The 15,299-nt window shown below is 52.4% G+C and overlaps 1 protein-coding gene across 1 annotated transcript; it reads right to left on the bottom strand.

Moving 5' to 3' along the window:
• Positions 1-509: 509 nt before the first annotated feature.
• On the bottom strand, positions 510-15,037 carry surf2 (surfeit 2). The gene is made up of 6 exons (XM_067969997.1): positions 14,883-15,037; positions 10,108-10,259; positions 9,205-9,308; positions 6,757-6,939; positions 3,695-3,801; positions 510-711 (listed from the first exon to the last, which is right to left on the bottom strand). Exons 1-6 carry the CDS (start codon positions 14,979-14,981, stop codon positions 604-606), a joined length of 753 nt encoding a protein of 250 aa, XP_067826098.1. The 5' UTR covers positions 14,982-15,037; the 3' UTR covers positions 510-603.
• Positions 15,038-15,299: the final 262 nt, after the last annotated feature.

Here is a 15,299-nt window from a genome sequence, read left to right as displayed (position 1 = left end):
CCATCACCATCACCTCCAATTCACACACCGTCCTGACTTAGATATCTATCAGCCGTTCCTTCATAGTCACTGGGTCACACTCCTGGAACTCCCTTCCTAACAGCACTGTGGGAGAACCTTCACCACACGGACTGCAGCGGTTCAAGAAGGCAGCTCACCACCACCTTCTCAAGGGGCAACTAGGGATGGGCAATAAATGCCGGCCTCGCCAGCATCCCCAGAATGGAAAAAAAAAACCTCAATCAGATTAACCCTCAATCTCCTAACACAGGGTTTAGTTCCTGAGTCATGCCCAGTTAACCGATCTCAGCCAGGGCAGTAACCTCCGTACCTGGAGAGGGGAAGGGGTGAGCTAAGGTGCATGTTGGGCCAAGACAAGATTGGGCTCAACTGTGATGCACCCGGTAGTTGAACATCCTGCCAGCAGTCACGAAGAACGGCCACTCGTGCATAGTACCCAGATCCCAGTGAAGTCTGCAGTGTGGGGGAAAAAAGACTCTTAGCCTCGCTGTATTTGAGTTCTGCTTTTACTTTCTACACAAATACAAATTGAAACTGTACAGTTACCAACACTTGCGGGGACAAGATGAGCTGCTCCAACATTCAGTTCCCATTTGCAGCTTTCTGTCTCGTTTTAAATTTGCTGCGGTTGTTGGGTTTTCCAGCGGGCCCTTCCTTCAGTTTCTTCTTAGTAAAGGGACCTGGTTGTGTCTGCAGGGAGGACACATGTCACGTTAACCGCGATAAACTGCACTACTTCCTATTCCCGCCCCGAGACAATCTGTGGCCATGTCAGGACGCTGTAACAAGACCACGTCTGGAAACAACGGATACACAGACAAGGGCAGCAGGACTCCACATGTAAACAGAGATGCAAACCCATGCGATAGGAACAGAAGGAGGCCATTCAGCCCCTTGAGCCTGTTCCCCCATTCAATTAGATCATGGCTGATCTTTGACCTCAACTCCATTTACCCGCCTTTGCTCCATATCCCTCGATACCCTTCCCCAACAAAAATCAATCTCAGTTTTGAAAGCTCCAATTGACCCCCAGCCTCAACAGCCTTTTTGGGGGAAGAGAGTTCCAGATTCCCACTCCCCTCTGTGTGATGAAGTGCTTCCTGACATCACCCCTGAACGGCCTGGCTCTAATTTTAAGGTTCTGCCCCCTTGTTCTGGACTCCCCCCACCCGAGGAAATAGTTTCTCTCTATCGACCCTATCAAATCCTTTAATCATCTTAAAACACCTCAATTAGATCACCCCTTAATCTTCTACACTCGAGGGAATACAAGCCCAGTCTGTGCAACCTGTCCTCGTAATTTTACCCTTTTAGCCCCGGTATCATTCTGGTGAATCTGCGCTGCCCCCCCTCCAAGGCCAATATATCCTTCCTGAGGGGCGGTGCCCAGAACTGAACACAGTCTCCAGATGGGGTCTGACCGAGGCTCTGCATTACTTCCTTCCCTTTGTATTGATGCCGCACTCAGTGATTCAAGCAGCATTATCCTCGAACAGGTCCCACCAGCCTGCTGCCGTCTGCCTCACCGCCTCCCTTCAAGCTCAGACCTGAGGTCACAAAGCTCTTCACGGACGAGTGGCCAGGTAAAGGAGGTAAAACTCTGTTGCCCGTATCCTAACTCGCAGCAAGTCCCGTTCACCCATCACCCCCTGTGTCCGCCGACCTACACTGGCTTCCAGTCTAACATCTCAAATTTAAAACTTTAATCCCTCCACGGCCTCACCCCACCCTGTCTCTGTAACATCCTACAACCCTCCGAGATCTCTGCACTCCTCCAATTCGCCTCTTGTGCATCCCCTGATTTCCTTTGGCCTCGCCCTCCATTGGCGGCCGTGCCTTCAGCTGCCTGGGCCCTAAGCTCTGGAATTCCCTCCCTAAACCTCTCCGCCTCTCTCTCCTCCTTTAAGACGCTCCTTAAAACCCACCTCTTTGACCGAGCTTTTGGTCACCTGTCCTAACATCTCCTTATGCGGCTCGGTGTTAAATTTTGTCTGATTTACGCTCCTGTGAAGCGCCTTGGGACGTTTTACTACGTTAAAGAGGCTATATACATGGGAATTGTTGAAGTCATGCAAGGCAGACAACTTGATGGAAAGATCTAGATTTCAATGGAAGGATGAGTTAGATGGGCCAAATGGCCTCCCTCATCCCTGCTTCAGGAACATTAGTTACCTGCCCCCCAGTGCCAGAGGTTTCTCCAGTGCACCTCTCAGCCTGAACAGGAAGCAAGAAAATGAACAGCCTGTGTTTGGTGATCTCTTTCCCCTCCATCAAACCAGTGCCTCTTTATAATATCGATACTACCCACGACTGGAACTTCCCTCCCAAGATCCAAATCCTCGGCAACTCATCGCTGCTTCCTCCTCATTCGAGCCCCACTCCAGAGACTTGAGCCCATAATCCAGGCTGACACTCCCAGCGCGGCACCGAGGGAGGCGCGGCACCGAGGGAGGCGCGGCACCGAGGGAGGCGCGGCACCGAGGGAGGGGCGGCACCGAGGGAGGGGCGGCACCGAGGGAGGGGCGGCACCGAGGGAGGGGCGGCACCGAGGGAGGGGCGGCACCGAGGGAGGGGCGGCACCGAGGGAGGGGCGGCACCGAGGGAGGGGCGGCACCGAGGGAGGCGCGGCACCGAGGGAGCGCGGCACCGAGGGAGGTGCCATCTTTCAGATGAGATGTTAAACCGAGGCCCCGTTCGCCCTCTCAGGTGGACATAAAGGATCCCACGGCCACTATTTTGAAGAGCAGGGGAGTTCTCCCCAGTGTCCTGGGCCAATATTTATCCCTGAACCAACATCAACTGTGTACAGTTCTGGTCACCCTATTATAGAAAGGATATTATTAAACTAGAAAGAGTGCAGAAAAGATTTACTAGGATGCTACCGGGACTTGATGGTTTGACTTATAGGGAGAGGTTAGACAGACTGGGACTTTATTCCCTGGAGAGTAGGAGGTTTAGGGGTGATCTTATAGAAGTCTATAAAATAATGAGGGGCATAGATAAGGTCGATAGTCAAAATCTTTTCCCAAAGGTAGGGGAGTCTATAAAGAGGGGGCATAGATTTAAGGTGAGAGGGGAGAGATACAAAAGGGTCCAGAGGGGCAATTTTTTCACTCAAAGGGTGGTGAGTGTCTGGAACGAGCTGCCAGAGGCAGTAGTAGAGGCGGGTACAATTTTGTCTTTTAAAAAGCATTTGGACAGTTACATGGGTAAGATGGGTATAGAGGGATATGGGCCAAGTGCAGGCAATTGGGACTAGCTTAGTGGTATAAACTGGGCGACATGGACATGTTGGGCCGAAGGGCCTGTTTCCATGTTGTAAACTTCTATGATTCTATCACTAAAACAGATTATTTGTTCATTATCTCATTGCTGTTTGTGGGATCTTGCTGTGCACACTTGGCTGCCCCGTTTCCTATATTACAACAGCGAATACACTTCAAGAAAGTACTTCATTGGCTGTGAAGCACTTTGGTGGTGAAAGGCACTATAGAAATGGGAGTCCTTTATCGGGATCAGTGAGGTGAGTCCCCAACAGAAATAATAATTCAAATCCAAGGTCTGTATTTTTAAACTGTGCCCTGGTCACGTTCTCCATTCAGGCGAAGAATAAGAACACGAGGAATCAAACACGCGCCTCACCGCTCTCGCCCGATCGGGGAACGGTCCTTACCTTTTTCCGTTTCTTTGGCACCTGCGTCACGACCTCCATTTTCTCAGTGTCGCTATCCTCCTGGAGCTCGGCACTTTCTTCCTCTGTTTTTCTGCTAAACATGTCCGCTGCAAGACAAGCGTTAACTGTTTCAACTGAAGGGGTTACTGAGGGAGCTGGATTAACATCAGTAGAGATACAGTCAGTAACACAGGGCTCTGGGGGAGAGGGGTTACTGAGTGACAGTGTGGGGGAGAGGGATTAACATCAGTAGAGATACAGTCAGTAACACAGGGCGCTGGGGGAGAGGGGTTACTGAGTGACAGTGTGAGGGAGAGGGATTAACATCAGTAGAGATACAGTCAGTAACACAGGGCGCTGGGGGAGAGGGGTTACTGAGTGACAGTGAGGGAGAGGGATTAACATCAGTAGAGATACAGTCAGTAACACAGGGCGCTGGGGGAGAGGGGTTACTGAGTGACAGTGTGAGGGAGAGGGATTAACATCAGTAGAGATACAGTCAGTAACACAGGGCGCTGGGGGAGAGGGGTTACTGAGTGACAGTGAGGGAGAGGGATTAACATCAGTAGAGATACAGTCAGTAACACAGGGCGCTGGGGGAGAGGGGTTACTGAGTGACAGTGTGAGGGAGAGGGATTAACATCAGTAGAGATACAGTCAGTAACACAGGGCGCTGGGGGGAGAGGGGTTACTGAGTGACAGTGTGAGGGAGAGGGATTAACATCAGTAGAGATACAGTCAGTAACACAGGGCGCTGGGGGAGAGGGGTTACTGAGTGACAGTGTGAGGGAGAGGGATTAACATCAGTAGAGATACAGTCAGTAACACAGGGCGCTGGGGGAGAGGGGTTACTGAGTGACAGTGTGAGGGAGAGGGATTAACATCAGTAGAGATACAGTCAGTAACACAGGGCGCTGGGGGAGAGGGGTTACTGAGTGACAGTGAGGGAGAGGGATTAACATCAGTAGAGATACAGTCAGTAACACAGGGCGCTGGGGGAGAGGGGTTACTGAGTGACAGTGTGAGGGAGAGGGATTAACATCAGTAGAGATACAGTCAGTAACACAGGGCGCTGGGGGGAGAGGGGTTACTGAGTGACAGTGTGAGGGAGAGGGATTAACATCAGTAGAGATACAGTCAGTAACACAGGGCGCTGGGGGAGAGGGGTTACTGAGTGACAGTGTGTCTAGAAGTTGTACAGTTGGTCATTATCCTCTGTGCAATGATGCTTCTCCATTACAGAATCACTGCAGCAATATTACATCAGGCATGTGGTATCCCGGGTGTAGTAACGGGCTGTCCAGGAGATTTGGGGGATGAGGGAGACAGAGGAAAGAGTCAGAGACAAAAAAACGACAGGGAACAGGAAGAGCGTGAGAGGCAGAACGAGGGAGGCAGAGAGACAAACAAAGAGTGAAATCGACAAACTTCTGCAACGCAGGTCAATCAGGGCATAAAAAGGCAAATCAAGCCCTGGGGTTCATCTCTGGAGGGACAGAATTGAAAAGCAGGGAAGTTATGATAAACTTGTATAGAACCTTGGTTAGACCACACTTGGAGTATTGTGAACAGTTCTGGTCCCCATATTATAAAAACAATATAGAGGCATTGGAGAAGGTGCAAAAAAGATTCACAAGGATGATACCAGAACTGAGAGGTTATAACTATCAGGAAAGATTGAACAGGCTGGGACTGTTTTCACTAGAAAAAAGGCTGAGGGGTGACTTGATAGAGGTCTGAAAATTATGAAAGGGTTTGATAGGGTAGACGTAGAGAAAATGTTTCTACTTGTGGGGGAGACCAGAACTAGAGGGCCATAAATATAAGATCGTCACTAATAAATCCAATAGGGAATTCAGGAGAAACTTCTTCACCCAGAGAGTGGTGAGAATGTGGAACTCACTCCCACAAGGAGTAGTTGAGGTAAATAGCATGGATGCATTTAAGGGGAAACTTAGATAAACACATGAGGGAGAAAGGAACAGAAGGATATGCTGATAGGGTGAGATGAAGTAGGGAGGGAGGAGGCTCTTGTGGAGCATAAACACCAGCATAGACTAGTTGCACCAAATGGCCTGTTTCTGTGCTGTACATTCTATGTAATCCTATGTAAACTTTTCAGCAGTGGGAGACTGTCACGGGAAGAGAGAGTCTCCCCCACTCTTGTCCTGTAAAATGCTGATTTTATTTATTTCCTCCTTTAATTCTCTGATCCTGAACGCCCTCGGCTGGGGTACAGTTCCACATGGCCACTGATGACATGCACCTGTGAACCCAAACAGTGTGTATCAACAGGCTATTCGACTAATGGGGCCATCAGCGTCAAGCCCATCGAACGTCAATGCACTTAACAACCAGAGCCACCGGGCAGGGGTCAGGTACCGGAACCTGGAGCACTGAGGCCAACTCCTGTCACCTTGGTCCAGAACAGATAAGTCAGCACAGGCCAGGAAATGGACCCCGAGGTTTTTGGACATGTGGAGCTCAGTACCGCACATCGGAGGGACCATTTACCCATTCAACCATCAAGGAAGAGGCAAATGTCTTTTTATGTTCAGAAGCTGGGACTGTTCTCCTTAGAGCCGAGAAGGTTAAGGGGAGATTTAATCGAGGTGTTCAAAATCATGAAGGGTTTTGAGAGAGTAAATAAGGAGAAACTGTTTCCAGTGGCAGGAGGGTCGGTAACCAGAGGACACAGATTTAAGATAATTTGCAAAAGAACCAGAGGGGAGAAGAGGAGAATTTTTTTTACACAGCGAGTTGTTCTGATCTGGAATGCGCTGCCTGAAAGGGTGGTGGAAGCAGATTCAATAATAACTTTCAAAAGGGAATTGGATAAATACTTGAAGGGGAAAAATTTGCAGGGCTCTGGGGAAAGAACAGGGGAGTGGGACTAATTGGATAGCTCTTTCCAAGAGCCAGCACAGGCACGATGGGCCAAATGGCCTCCGTCTGTGCTCTATGACTTTAACAAAAATCCCAGAGTCAAAATTACCGATGGGATTCAGGTTAAAGCCCGGAGGCTCCAACAAGGCACAAGCGTCCGGTGCCCAGACACTCACGTGGATACAGGTCACTCATACTGTCGTCCGTCTGTTCATCCTCACTCCCCCCGCTCCCGTCCGGCTCCCAGAACTCATTCCGTTTGTGACGAGGCTCCTCCCCATTGGATTCCTGATTCCGTTTTTTCTTTTGCGATAGGCAAGCCGGGACGAACGGCACTCCGAGCTCCTTGCATTCTTCATCTGGGCGAGGCACAGGGACACGGCGTCAGGTCAAAAAAAACAGGCTGAGCAAAGCAGAGTCCACACCAGGCGGTCACCGGGAGTGAGTTACAGGCTGGAATCTAATCGAGGGGTTCAGGGGGGTGGGGGGTTTTATAATAACAGATACCCAGGAGCGAGTTTATATATAGAACAGATATTAAACAAATATTTTGTATCTGTCGTCACAGTAGAAGACACAAAAAGTATATCAGAAATATTGGGGCACCAAGGGGCTAATGAGAGTGAGAAACTCAAAGTAAATAATATCAGTAGAGAAAAAGCACTGGAGAAATTAATGGGACTAAAAGCCGACAAATCCCCTGGACTTGATAGGCTACATCCTGGGGTTTTAAAAGAGGTGGCTGCAGAGATAGTGGATGCATTGGTTCTGATCTTCCAAAATTCCCTAGATTCTGGAACGGTCCCAGCGGATTGGAAGGTAGCAAATGTAATCCCGCTATTCAAGAAAGGAGGGAAGAGAGAAAACAGGGAACTACAGGCCAGTTAGCCTGACATCAGTCATCGGGAAAATGCTGGAATCCATTATTAAAGAAGTGGTAACAGGGCACTTAGAAAATCATAATATGATTAGGCAGAGTCAACATGGTTTTATGAAAGGGAAATCGTGTTTGACAAATTTATTAGAGTTTTTTGAGGATGTAACTAGCAGGGTAGATAAAGGGGAACCAGTGGATGGAGTAAATTTGGATTTTCAAAAGGCATTCGATAAGGTGCCACATAAAAGGTTGTTACACAAGATAAGGGCTCATGGGGTTGGTGGTAATATATTAGCATGGATTGAGGATTGGTTAACGGACATAAAACAGAGAGTAGGGATAAACGGGTCATTCTCAGGTTGGCAGGCTGTAACTAGTGGGGTACCACAAGGATCAGTGCTTGGGCCTCAGCTATTTACAATCTATATTAATGACTCAGATGAAGAGACCGAATGTAATGTATCCAAGTTTCCTGACGATACAAAGCTAGGTGGGAAAGTAAGCTGAGGAGGGCACACAGAGTCTGCAAAGGGATATAGACAGGTTAAGTGAGTGGGCAAGAAGGTGGCAGATAGAGTATAATGTGGGGAAATGTGAGGTTATTCACTTTGGTAGGAAAAATAGAAAAACAGAATATTTTTTAAATGGTGAGAAACTATTAAATGTTGGTGTCCAGACAGACTTGGGTGTCCTCGTACAAGAAACACAAAAAGTTAGTATGCAGATACAGCAAGCAATTCGGAAAGTAAATGGCATGTTGGCCTTTATTGCAAGGAGGTTGGAGTACAAGAGTAAGGAAGTCTTGCTGCAATTGTACAGGGCTTTAGTGAGACCTCACCTGGAGTACTGTGTACAGTTTTGGTCTCCTTACCTAAGGAAGGATATACTTGCCTTAGAGGCGGTGCAACGAAGGTTCACTAGATTAATTCCTGGGATGAGAGGGTTGTCCTATGAGGAGAGATTGAGCAGAATGGGCCTATACTCTCTGGAGTTTAGAAGAATGAGAGGTGATCTCATTGAAACATATAAGATTCTGAGGGGGCTTGACAGGGTAGATGCTGAGAGGCTGTTTCCCCCGGCTGGAGAGTCTAGAACTAGGGGGCATAGTCTCAGGATAAGGGGTTGGCCATTCAAGACTGAGATGAGGAGGAATTTCTTCACACAGAGAGTTGCGAATCTTTGGAATTCTCTACCCCAGAGGGCTGTGGATGCTGAGTCATTGAGTATATTGATCGATTTTTGGACTCTTGGAGAATCAAGGGATATGGAGATTGGGCGGGAAAGTGTAGTTGAGGTCGAAGATCAGCCATGATCTGATTGAACGGTGCAGCAGGCTCGAGGGGCTGAATGGCCTACTCCTGCTCTTATTTCTTATGTTCTGATGTAGATACTCAGGAGTGAGTTACAGACTGGAATCTAATCAAGGGGTTTATATATAGAATAACAGATACCCGGGAGTGAGTTACAGACTGGAATCTAATCGAGGGGTTCGGGGGGATTATATATAGAATAACAGATACCCGGGAGTGAGTTACAGGCTGGAATCTAATCGAGGGGTTCGGGGGGTTTATATATAGAATAACAGATACCCGGGAGTGAGTTACAGACTGGAATCTAATCAAGGGGTTCGGGGGGATTATATATAGAATAACAGATACCCGGGAGTGTGTGCTTTCACTTCTCCATCTTTAGCCCCTCTCTTTCCCCTCCCTCCATGTCCGTCCACCTGTCTTAACAACGGACTCACATTTCTGCAGTGCTCTCTGATACCGCTTCCCGTTCACATGGCGAAGGATGTGCTGCGGGATCTTGTTAATGTGGCGGACAGTTAATTTACAGAATAGTTGCTTCCTAAACAGACACAGGAAGAGTTAACGTCAGAAACAACAAACTTGCATTTATATAGAGCCTTTCACGACCTCAGGACGTCACAAAGTGCTTTACAGCCAATTAAGTTTTTTTTTTGAATTGTAGTCACTGTTGTAATGTAGGAAACGCAGCAGCCAATTTGCGCACAGCAAGATCCCACAAACTGCAATGAAATAAATGACCAGATCTACTTCTTAGTGATGTTGGTTGAGGGATAAATATTGGTCAGGACACTGGGGAGAACTCCCCTGCTCTTCTTCAAAATAGTGGCCGTGGGATCTTGAGAGGGGCAGACGGTGCCTCGGTTTAACGTCTCATCCGAAAGACGGCACCTCCGACAGTGCAGCACTCCCTCAGTACTTCACCGGGAGTGTCGGCCTGGATTATGGGCTCAAGTCTCTGGAGTGGGGCTCGAACCCTCAAACGTCTGACTCAGAGGCGAGACAGAATTATCCACTGAGCCACGGCTGACACCCTAATGGGAGTGTTTGATGGGACAGTGTGGAGGGAGCTTTACTCTGTATCTAACCCGTGCTGTACCTGCCCTGGGAGTGTTTGATGGGACAGTGTAGAGGGAGCTTTACTCTGTATCTAACCCGTGCTGTACCTGCCCTGGGAGTGTTTGATGGGACAGTGTAGAGGGAGCTTTACTCTGTATCTAACCCGTGCTGTACCTGCCCTGGGAGTGTTTGAAATGACAGTGTAGAGGGAGCTTTACTCTGGGGGTGTTTAAACCCAGGGTATGTTTGATTGCCCTAAACTCTCAGAATCTCACACTTACGGATTTTTCGTGCTGGGGACGATGTGCGGCTCAAACTGACCGTAGTTAAACGGCTGTTCAGTCATCAGGCGCTGGTACCTCTTGCCCTTTGTGTAGGCCTCCAGATCGGCCAATCGGCATGGCAACTCGTGGCCAGTCAGGGAGCATCTCACCTTAAACACAGACACAAAGAAACTTTAAAATTAGATGAAAATATTCCAAGTATTTATTCGATCTCAACTTTGAAGGTTAACGAGCCAGCTTGGCTCAGTTGGTTCCACTCTGACCTCTGGCTCAGGGCCCCACTCCTGCGGTGTCAGAGGTCGCGTTCCCCTGGCAGGCGGATGTTAAAGATCCCATAATCGGCTTCACTGGGAGACGGGCAGGGGCTTTCTCCCCATGTCCTGGCCCAACATTCCTCCCTCAACCAGCAGCACAATGATTGGTCAATGTCGACACGACGAGATCCTCTCTCTCTCTCTCTCTCTCTTTCCGTCTCTCCCGCGTTCCCAGAAGGCAGACTGATAAATGGTCTGGAGAGGAGAGGCCAACCGCAAACCAATGAATTGGTTCATTTTCTGTGAGGTAAATGACTGAGAATGACGTTCTGTTGGTTGGATTCCGATCCTGTTCCCTATCGCCTCGTCGCACCAAGGAGAATACAGAACTTCATCACTCCCTCCGTCCACAGGCTCACGATCACAATCCAACCGGCACAAGCTTTTTTTTGGGGTTCATTGTGGGGATGCGGGCATCGCTGGCGAGGCCGGCATTTATTGCCCATCCCCCAGTCGCCCTGAGAAGGTGGTGGTGGTGAGCTGCCGCCTTCTTAAACCGCTGGTAGCAGGTTCGATACAACTGAGGAGTCACTTCAGAGGGCAGTTAAGAGTCAACCATGTTGGTGTGGGGACTGGAGTCACATATAGGCCCAGACCGGGTAAGGACGGCAGGTTTCCTTCCCTAAAGGACATCAGTGAACCAGTTGGATTTTTACGACAATCCGACAACTTTTACTGAGACCAGATTTTTATTCCCAGATTTTCTAAACTGAATTCAAATTCTCAAATTGTCCACAGTGGGATTTGAACTCACGATCTCTGGATTACTGGTCCAGTAACTGGTCCGTCCTCTCAGGTGGATGTAAAAGACCCACGGCCGCTATTTTGAAGAAGAGCAGGGGAGTTCACCCCGGTGTCCTGGGCCAATCCCTCATCCAACATCATTAAAACAGATTGTCTGGTCATCATCACATTGCTGTTTGTGGGATCTTGCTGTGCGCAAATTGGCTGCTGCGTTTCCTACATTACAACAGTGACTACACTTAAAGAATACTTTATTGGCTGTGAAACGCTTTGAGACGTCCTGAGGTCACAAAAGTCGCTATAGAAATGCAAGTTCTTGCTTCCTTTCTTAACATCACCACCACACGACCGTACCCCGATTATTGGCCACAAACGTTCGTGCTTTAACCCGGAGTCTCCCTCGAGTGGACGAGGCTGGTTACCCCAGACGACTCCGATAACGCGAGAAACACAAGATGTTAAAGGCAGCACCTCAAGTGGATGAGGCCATTAAAGCAGCTAATAGAATACTGGGGGGTAACTAACCAGGGGGGGGGGCCAGGGGAGGGGAGGGGTATTTAAAGGGGCCGGGGGGGTAACTAACCAGGGGGTATCTAAAGGGGGGCCGGGGGAGGGGCAATTTAAAGGGGTCCCGGGGGGAGGGGCATTTAAAGGGGACCCGGGGGGGGAGGGGCATTTAAAGGGGACCCGGGGGGGGAGGGGCATTTAAAGGGGACCCGGGGGGGAGGGGCATTTAAAGGGGACCCGGGGGGGGAGGGGCATTTAAAGGGGACCCGGGGGGGGAGGGGCATTTAAAGGGGACCCGGGGGGGAGGGGCATTTAAAGGGGACCCGGGGGGGGAGGGGCATTTAAAGGGGACCCGGGGGGGAGGGGCATTTAAAGGGGACCCGGGGGGGGAGGGGCATTTAAAGGGGACCCGGGGGGGGAGGGGCATTTAAAGGGGACCCGGGGGGGGAGGGGCATTTAAAGGGGACCCGGGGGGGGAGGGGCATTTAAAGGGGACCCGGGGGGGGAGGGGCATTTAAAGGGGACCCGGGGGGGAGGGGCATTTAAAGGGGACCCGGGGGGAGGGGCATTTAAAGGGGACCCGGGGGAGGGGCATTTAAAGGGGGCCAGGGGGGAGGGGCATTTAAAGGGGGCCCGGGGGGAGGGGCATTTAAAGGGGCCCGGGGGGAGGGGCATTTAAAGGGGCCCGGGGGGAGGGGCATTTAAAGAGGGCCCGGGGGGAGGGGCATTTAAAGGGGGCCCGGGGGGGAGGGGCATTTAAAGAGGGCCCAGGGGGGAGGGGCATTTAAAGGGGGCCGGGGGCATTTAAAGGGGGCCCGGGGGGGGTATTTAAAGGGGCCCGGGGGGAGGGGCATTTAAAGAGGGCCCGGGGGGAGGGGCATTTAAAGGGGGCCCGGGGGGGAGGGGCATTTAAAGAGGGCCCAGGGGGGAGGGGCATTTAAAGGGGGCCGGGGGCATTTAAAGGGGGCCCGGGGGGGGTATTTAAAGGGGCCCGGGGGGTATTTAAAGGGGCCCGGGGGGTATTTAAAGGGGCCCGGGGGGTATTTAAAGGGGCCCGGGGGGGTATTTAAAGGGGCCCGGGGGGTATTTAAAGGGGCCCGGGGGGTATTTAAAGGGGCCCGGGGGAGGGGCATTTAAAGGGGGCCAGGGGGGAGGGGCATTTAAAGGGGGCCCGGGGGGAGGGGCATTTAAAGGGGGCCCGGGGGGAGGGGCATTTAAAGGGGGCCCGGGGGGAGGGGCATTTAAAGGGGCCCGGGGGGAGGGGCATTTAAAGGGGCCCGGGGGGAGGGGCATTTAAAGAGGGCCCGGGGGGGAGGGGCATTTAAAGGGGGCCCGGGGGGGAGGGGCATTTAAAGAGGGCCCAGGGGGGAGGGGCATTTAAAGGGGGCCGGGGGCATTTAAAGGGGGCCCGGGGGGGGTATTTAAAGGGGCCCGGGGGGGGTATTTAAAGGGGCCCGGGGGGGGTATTTAAAGGGGCCCGGGGGGTATTTAAAGGGGCCCGGGGGGTATTTAAAGGGGCCCGGGGGGTATTTAAAGGGGCCCGGGGGGTATTTAAAGGGGCCCGGGGGGTATTTAAAGGGGCCCGGGGGGTATTTAAAGGGGCCCGGGGGAGGGGCATTTAAAGGGGGCCAGGGGGGAGGGGCATTTAAAGGGGGCCCGGGGGGAGGGGCATTTAAAGGGGGCCCGGGGGGAGGGGCATTTAAAGGGGGCCCGGGGGGAGGGGCATTTAAAGGGGGCCCGGGGGGAGGGGCATTTAAAGGGGCCCGGGGGGAGGGGCATTTAAAGGGGCCCGGGGGGAGGGGCATTTAAAGAGGGCCCGGGGGGGAGGGGCATTTAAAGGGGGCCCGGGGGGGAGGGGCATTTAAAGGGGGCCCGGGGGGGAGGGGCATTTAAAGAGGGCCCAGGGGGGAGGGGCATTTAAAGGGGGCCGGGGGCATTTAAAGGGGGCCCGGGGGGGGTATTTAAAGGGGCCCGGGGGGGGTATTTAAAGGGGCCCGGGGGGGGTATTTAAAGGGGCCCGGGGGGGGTATTTAAAGGGGCCCGGGGGGGGGTATTTAAAGGGGCCCGGGGGGTATTTAAAGGGGCCCGGGGGGTATTTAAAGGGGCCCGGGGGGGAGGGGCATTTAAAGAGGGCCCAGGGGGGAGGGGCATTTAAAGGGGGCCGGGGGCATTTAAAGGGGGCCCGGGGGGGGTATTTAAAGGGGCCCGGGGGGGGTATTTAAAGGGGCCCGGGGGGGGTATTTAAAGGGGCCCGGGGGGGGTATTTAAAGGGGCCCGGGGGGGGGTATTTAAAGGGGCCCGGGGGGTATTTAAAGGGGCCCGGGGGGTATTTAAAGGGGCCCGGGGGGTATTTAAAGGGGCCCGGGGGGTATTTAAAGGGGCCCGGGGGGTATTTAAAGGGGCCCGGGGGGTATTTAAAGGGGCCCGGGGGGTATTTAAAGGGGCCCGGGGGGGTATTTAAAGGGGCCCGGGGGGGTATTTAAAGGGGCCCGGGGGGGTATTTAAAGGGGCCCGGGGGGGTATTTAAAGGGGCCCGGGGGGGTATTTAAAGGGGCCCGGGGGGGTATTTAAAGGGGCCCGGGGGGGTATTTAAAGGGGCCCGGGGGGGTATTTAAAGGGGCCCGGGGGGGTATTTAAAGGGGCCCGGGGGGGTATTTAAAGGGGCCCGGGGGGGTATTTAAAGGGGCCCGGGGGGGTATTTAAAGGGGCCCGGGGGGGTATTTAAAGGGGCCCGGGGGGTATTTAAAGGGGCCCGGGGGGGGTATTTAAAGGGGCCCGGGGGGGTATTTAAAGGGGCCCGGGGGGGTATTTAAAGGGGCCCGGGGGGGGTATTTAAAGGGGCCCGGGGGGGTATTTAAAGGGGCCCGGGGGGGGTATTTAAAGGGGCCCGGGGGGGTATTTAAAGGGGCCCGGGGGAGTATTTAAAGGGGCCCGGGGGAGTATTTAAAGGGGCCCGGGGGAGTATTTAAAGGGGCCCGGGGGAGTATTTAAAGGGGCCCGGGGGAGTATTTAAAGGGGCCCGGGGGAGTATTTAAAGGGGCCGGGGGAGTATTTAAAGGGGCCGGGGGAGTATTTAAAGGGGCCCGGGGGAGTATTTAAAGGGGCCGGGGGAGTATTTAAAGGGGCCCGGGGGAGTATTTAAAGGGGCCCGGGGGAGTATTTAAAGGGGCCGGGGGGTATTTAAAGGCCTCTCCGCCTCGCACTCACCCGGTTGTTGTCGCAGGGCCGCAGCGCCGGGTGTTGCCGGAGGAAGGCGGCCAGGTCCGGGGACAGGGAGCCGGGGCTCGGGCTGGGCGGCGAGTCCATGGAGACGGCGCCGATCCGATTAGAATCGAAACCAGCGGCGATTTCCGGGTCAAACACGTGGGCCGCCAGGAGCCGGAAATAAACCCGGAAACACTTCCGGAATTTAAAAAAAAATTGACACAATCTGGGGGGGAGAAAATCTCCTTTTAATGTCTGAATTTTAATCAGTTTTCTCAAACCCCGGGGCCCAGGGTCAGGACCGCCGCCGCCGCCCCGGACACGGATCAGAAATGTGTTTTTAAAACATCGTTTGTTGCAGAAATCTCTTTGCAAAGTAAATGTCGAACTTCCGGTAAAATGGCGGATGTGAAACCGCCC

The sequence above is a fragment of the Heptranchias perlo genome, chromosome 31 (assembly GCF_035084215.1).
Source record: "Heptranchias perlo isolate sHepPer1 chromosome 31, sHepPer1.hap1, whole genome shotgun sequence".
Lineage (NCBI taxonomy): Eukaryota > Metazoa > Chordata > Chondrichthyes > Hexanchiformes > Hexanchidae > Heptranchias > Heptranchias perlo.
Note: the sequence above shows the minus strand (reverse complement) of the source record. Positions and strands in the feature narration are given on the sequence as shown.

What these genes read in the sequence shown, in the direction of transcription:
- surf2 (XM_067969997.1), bottom strand. Translation starts at nt 14,981, where the DNA reads ATGGACTCGCCGCCCAGCCCGAGCCCCGGCTCCCTGTCCCCGGACCTG. An exon ending in TCAGAGAGCACTGCAGAAAT is followed by an intron (nt 6,940 to 9,204) that starts GTGAGTCCGTTG and finishes TGCCTCGCCCAG; the next exon opens with ATGAAGAATGCAAGGAGCTC. An exon ending in TATGAGTGACCTGTATCCAC is followed by an intron (nt 3,802 to 6,756) that starts GTGAGTGTCTGG and finishes CTTGTCTTGCAG; the next exon opens with CGGACATGTTTAGCAGAAAA.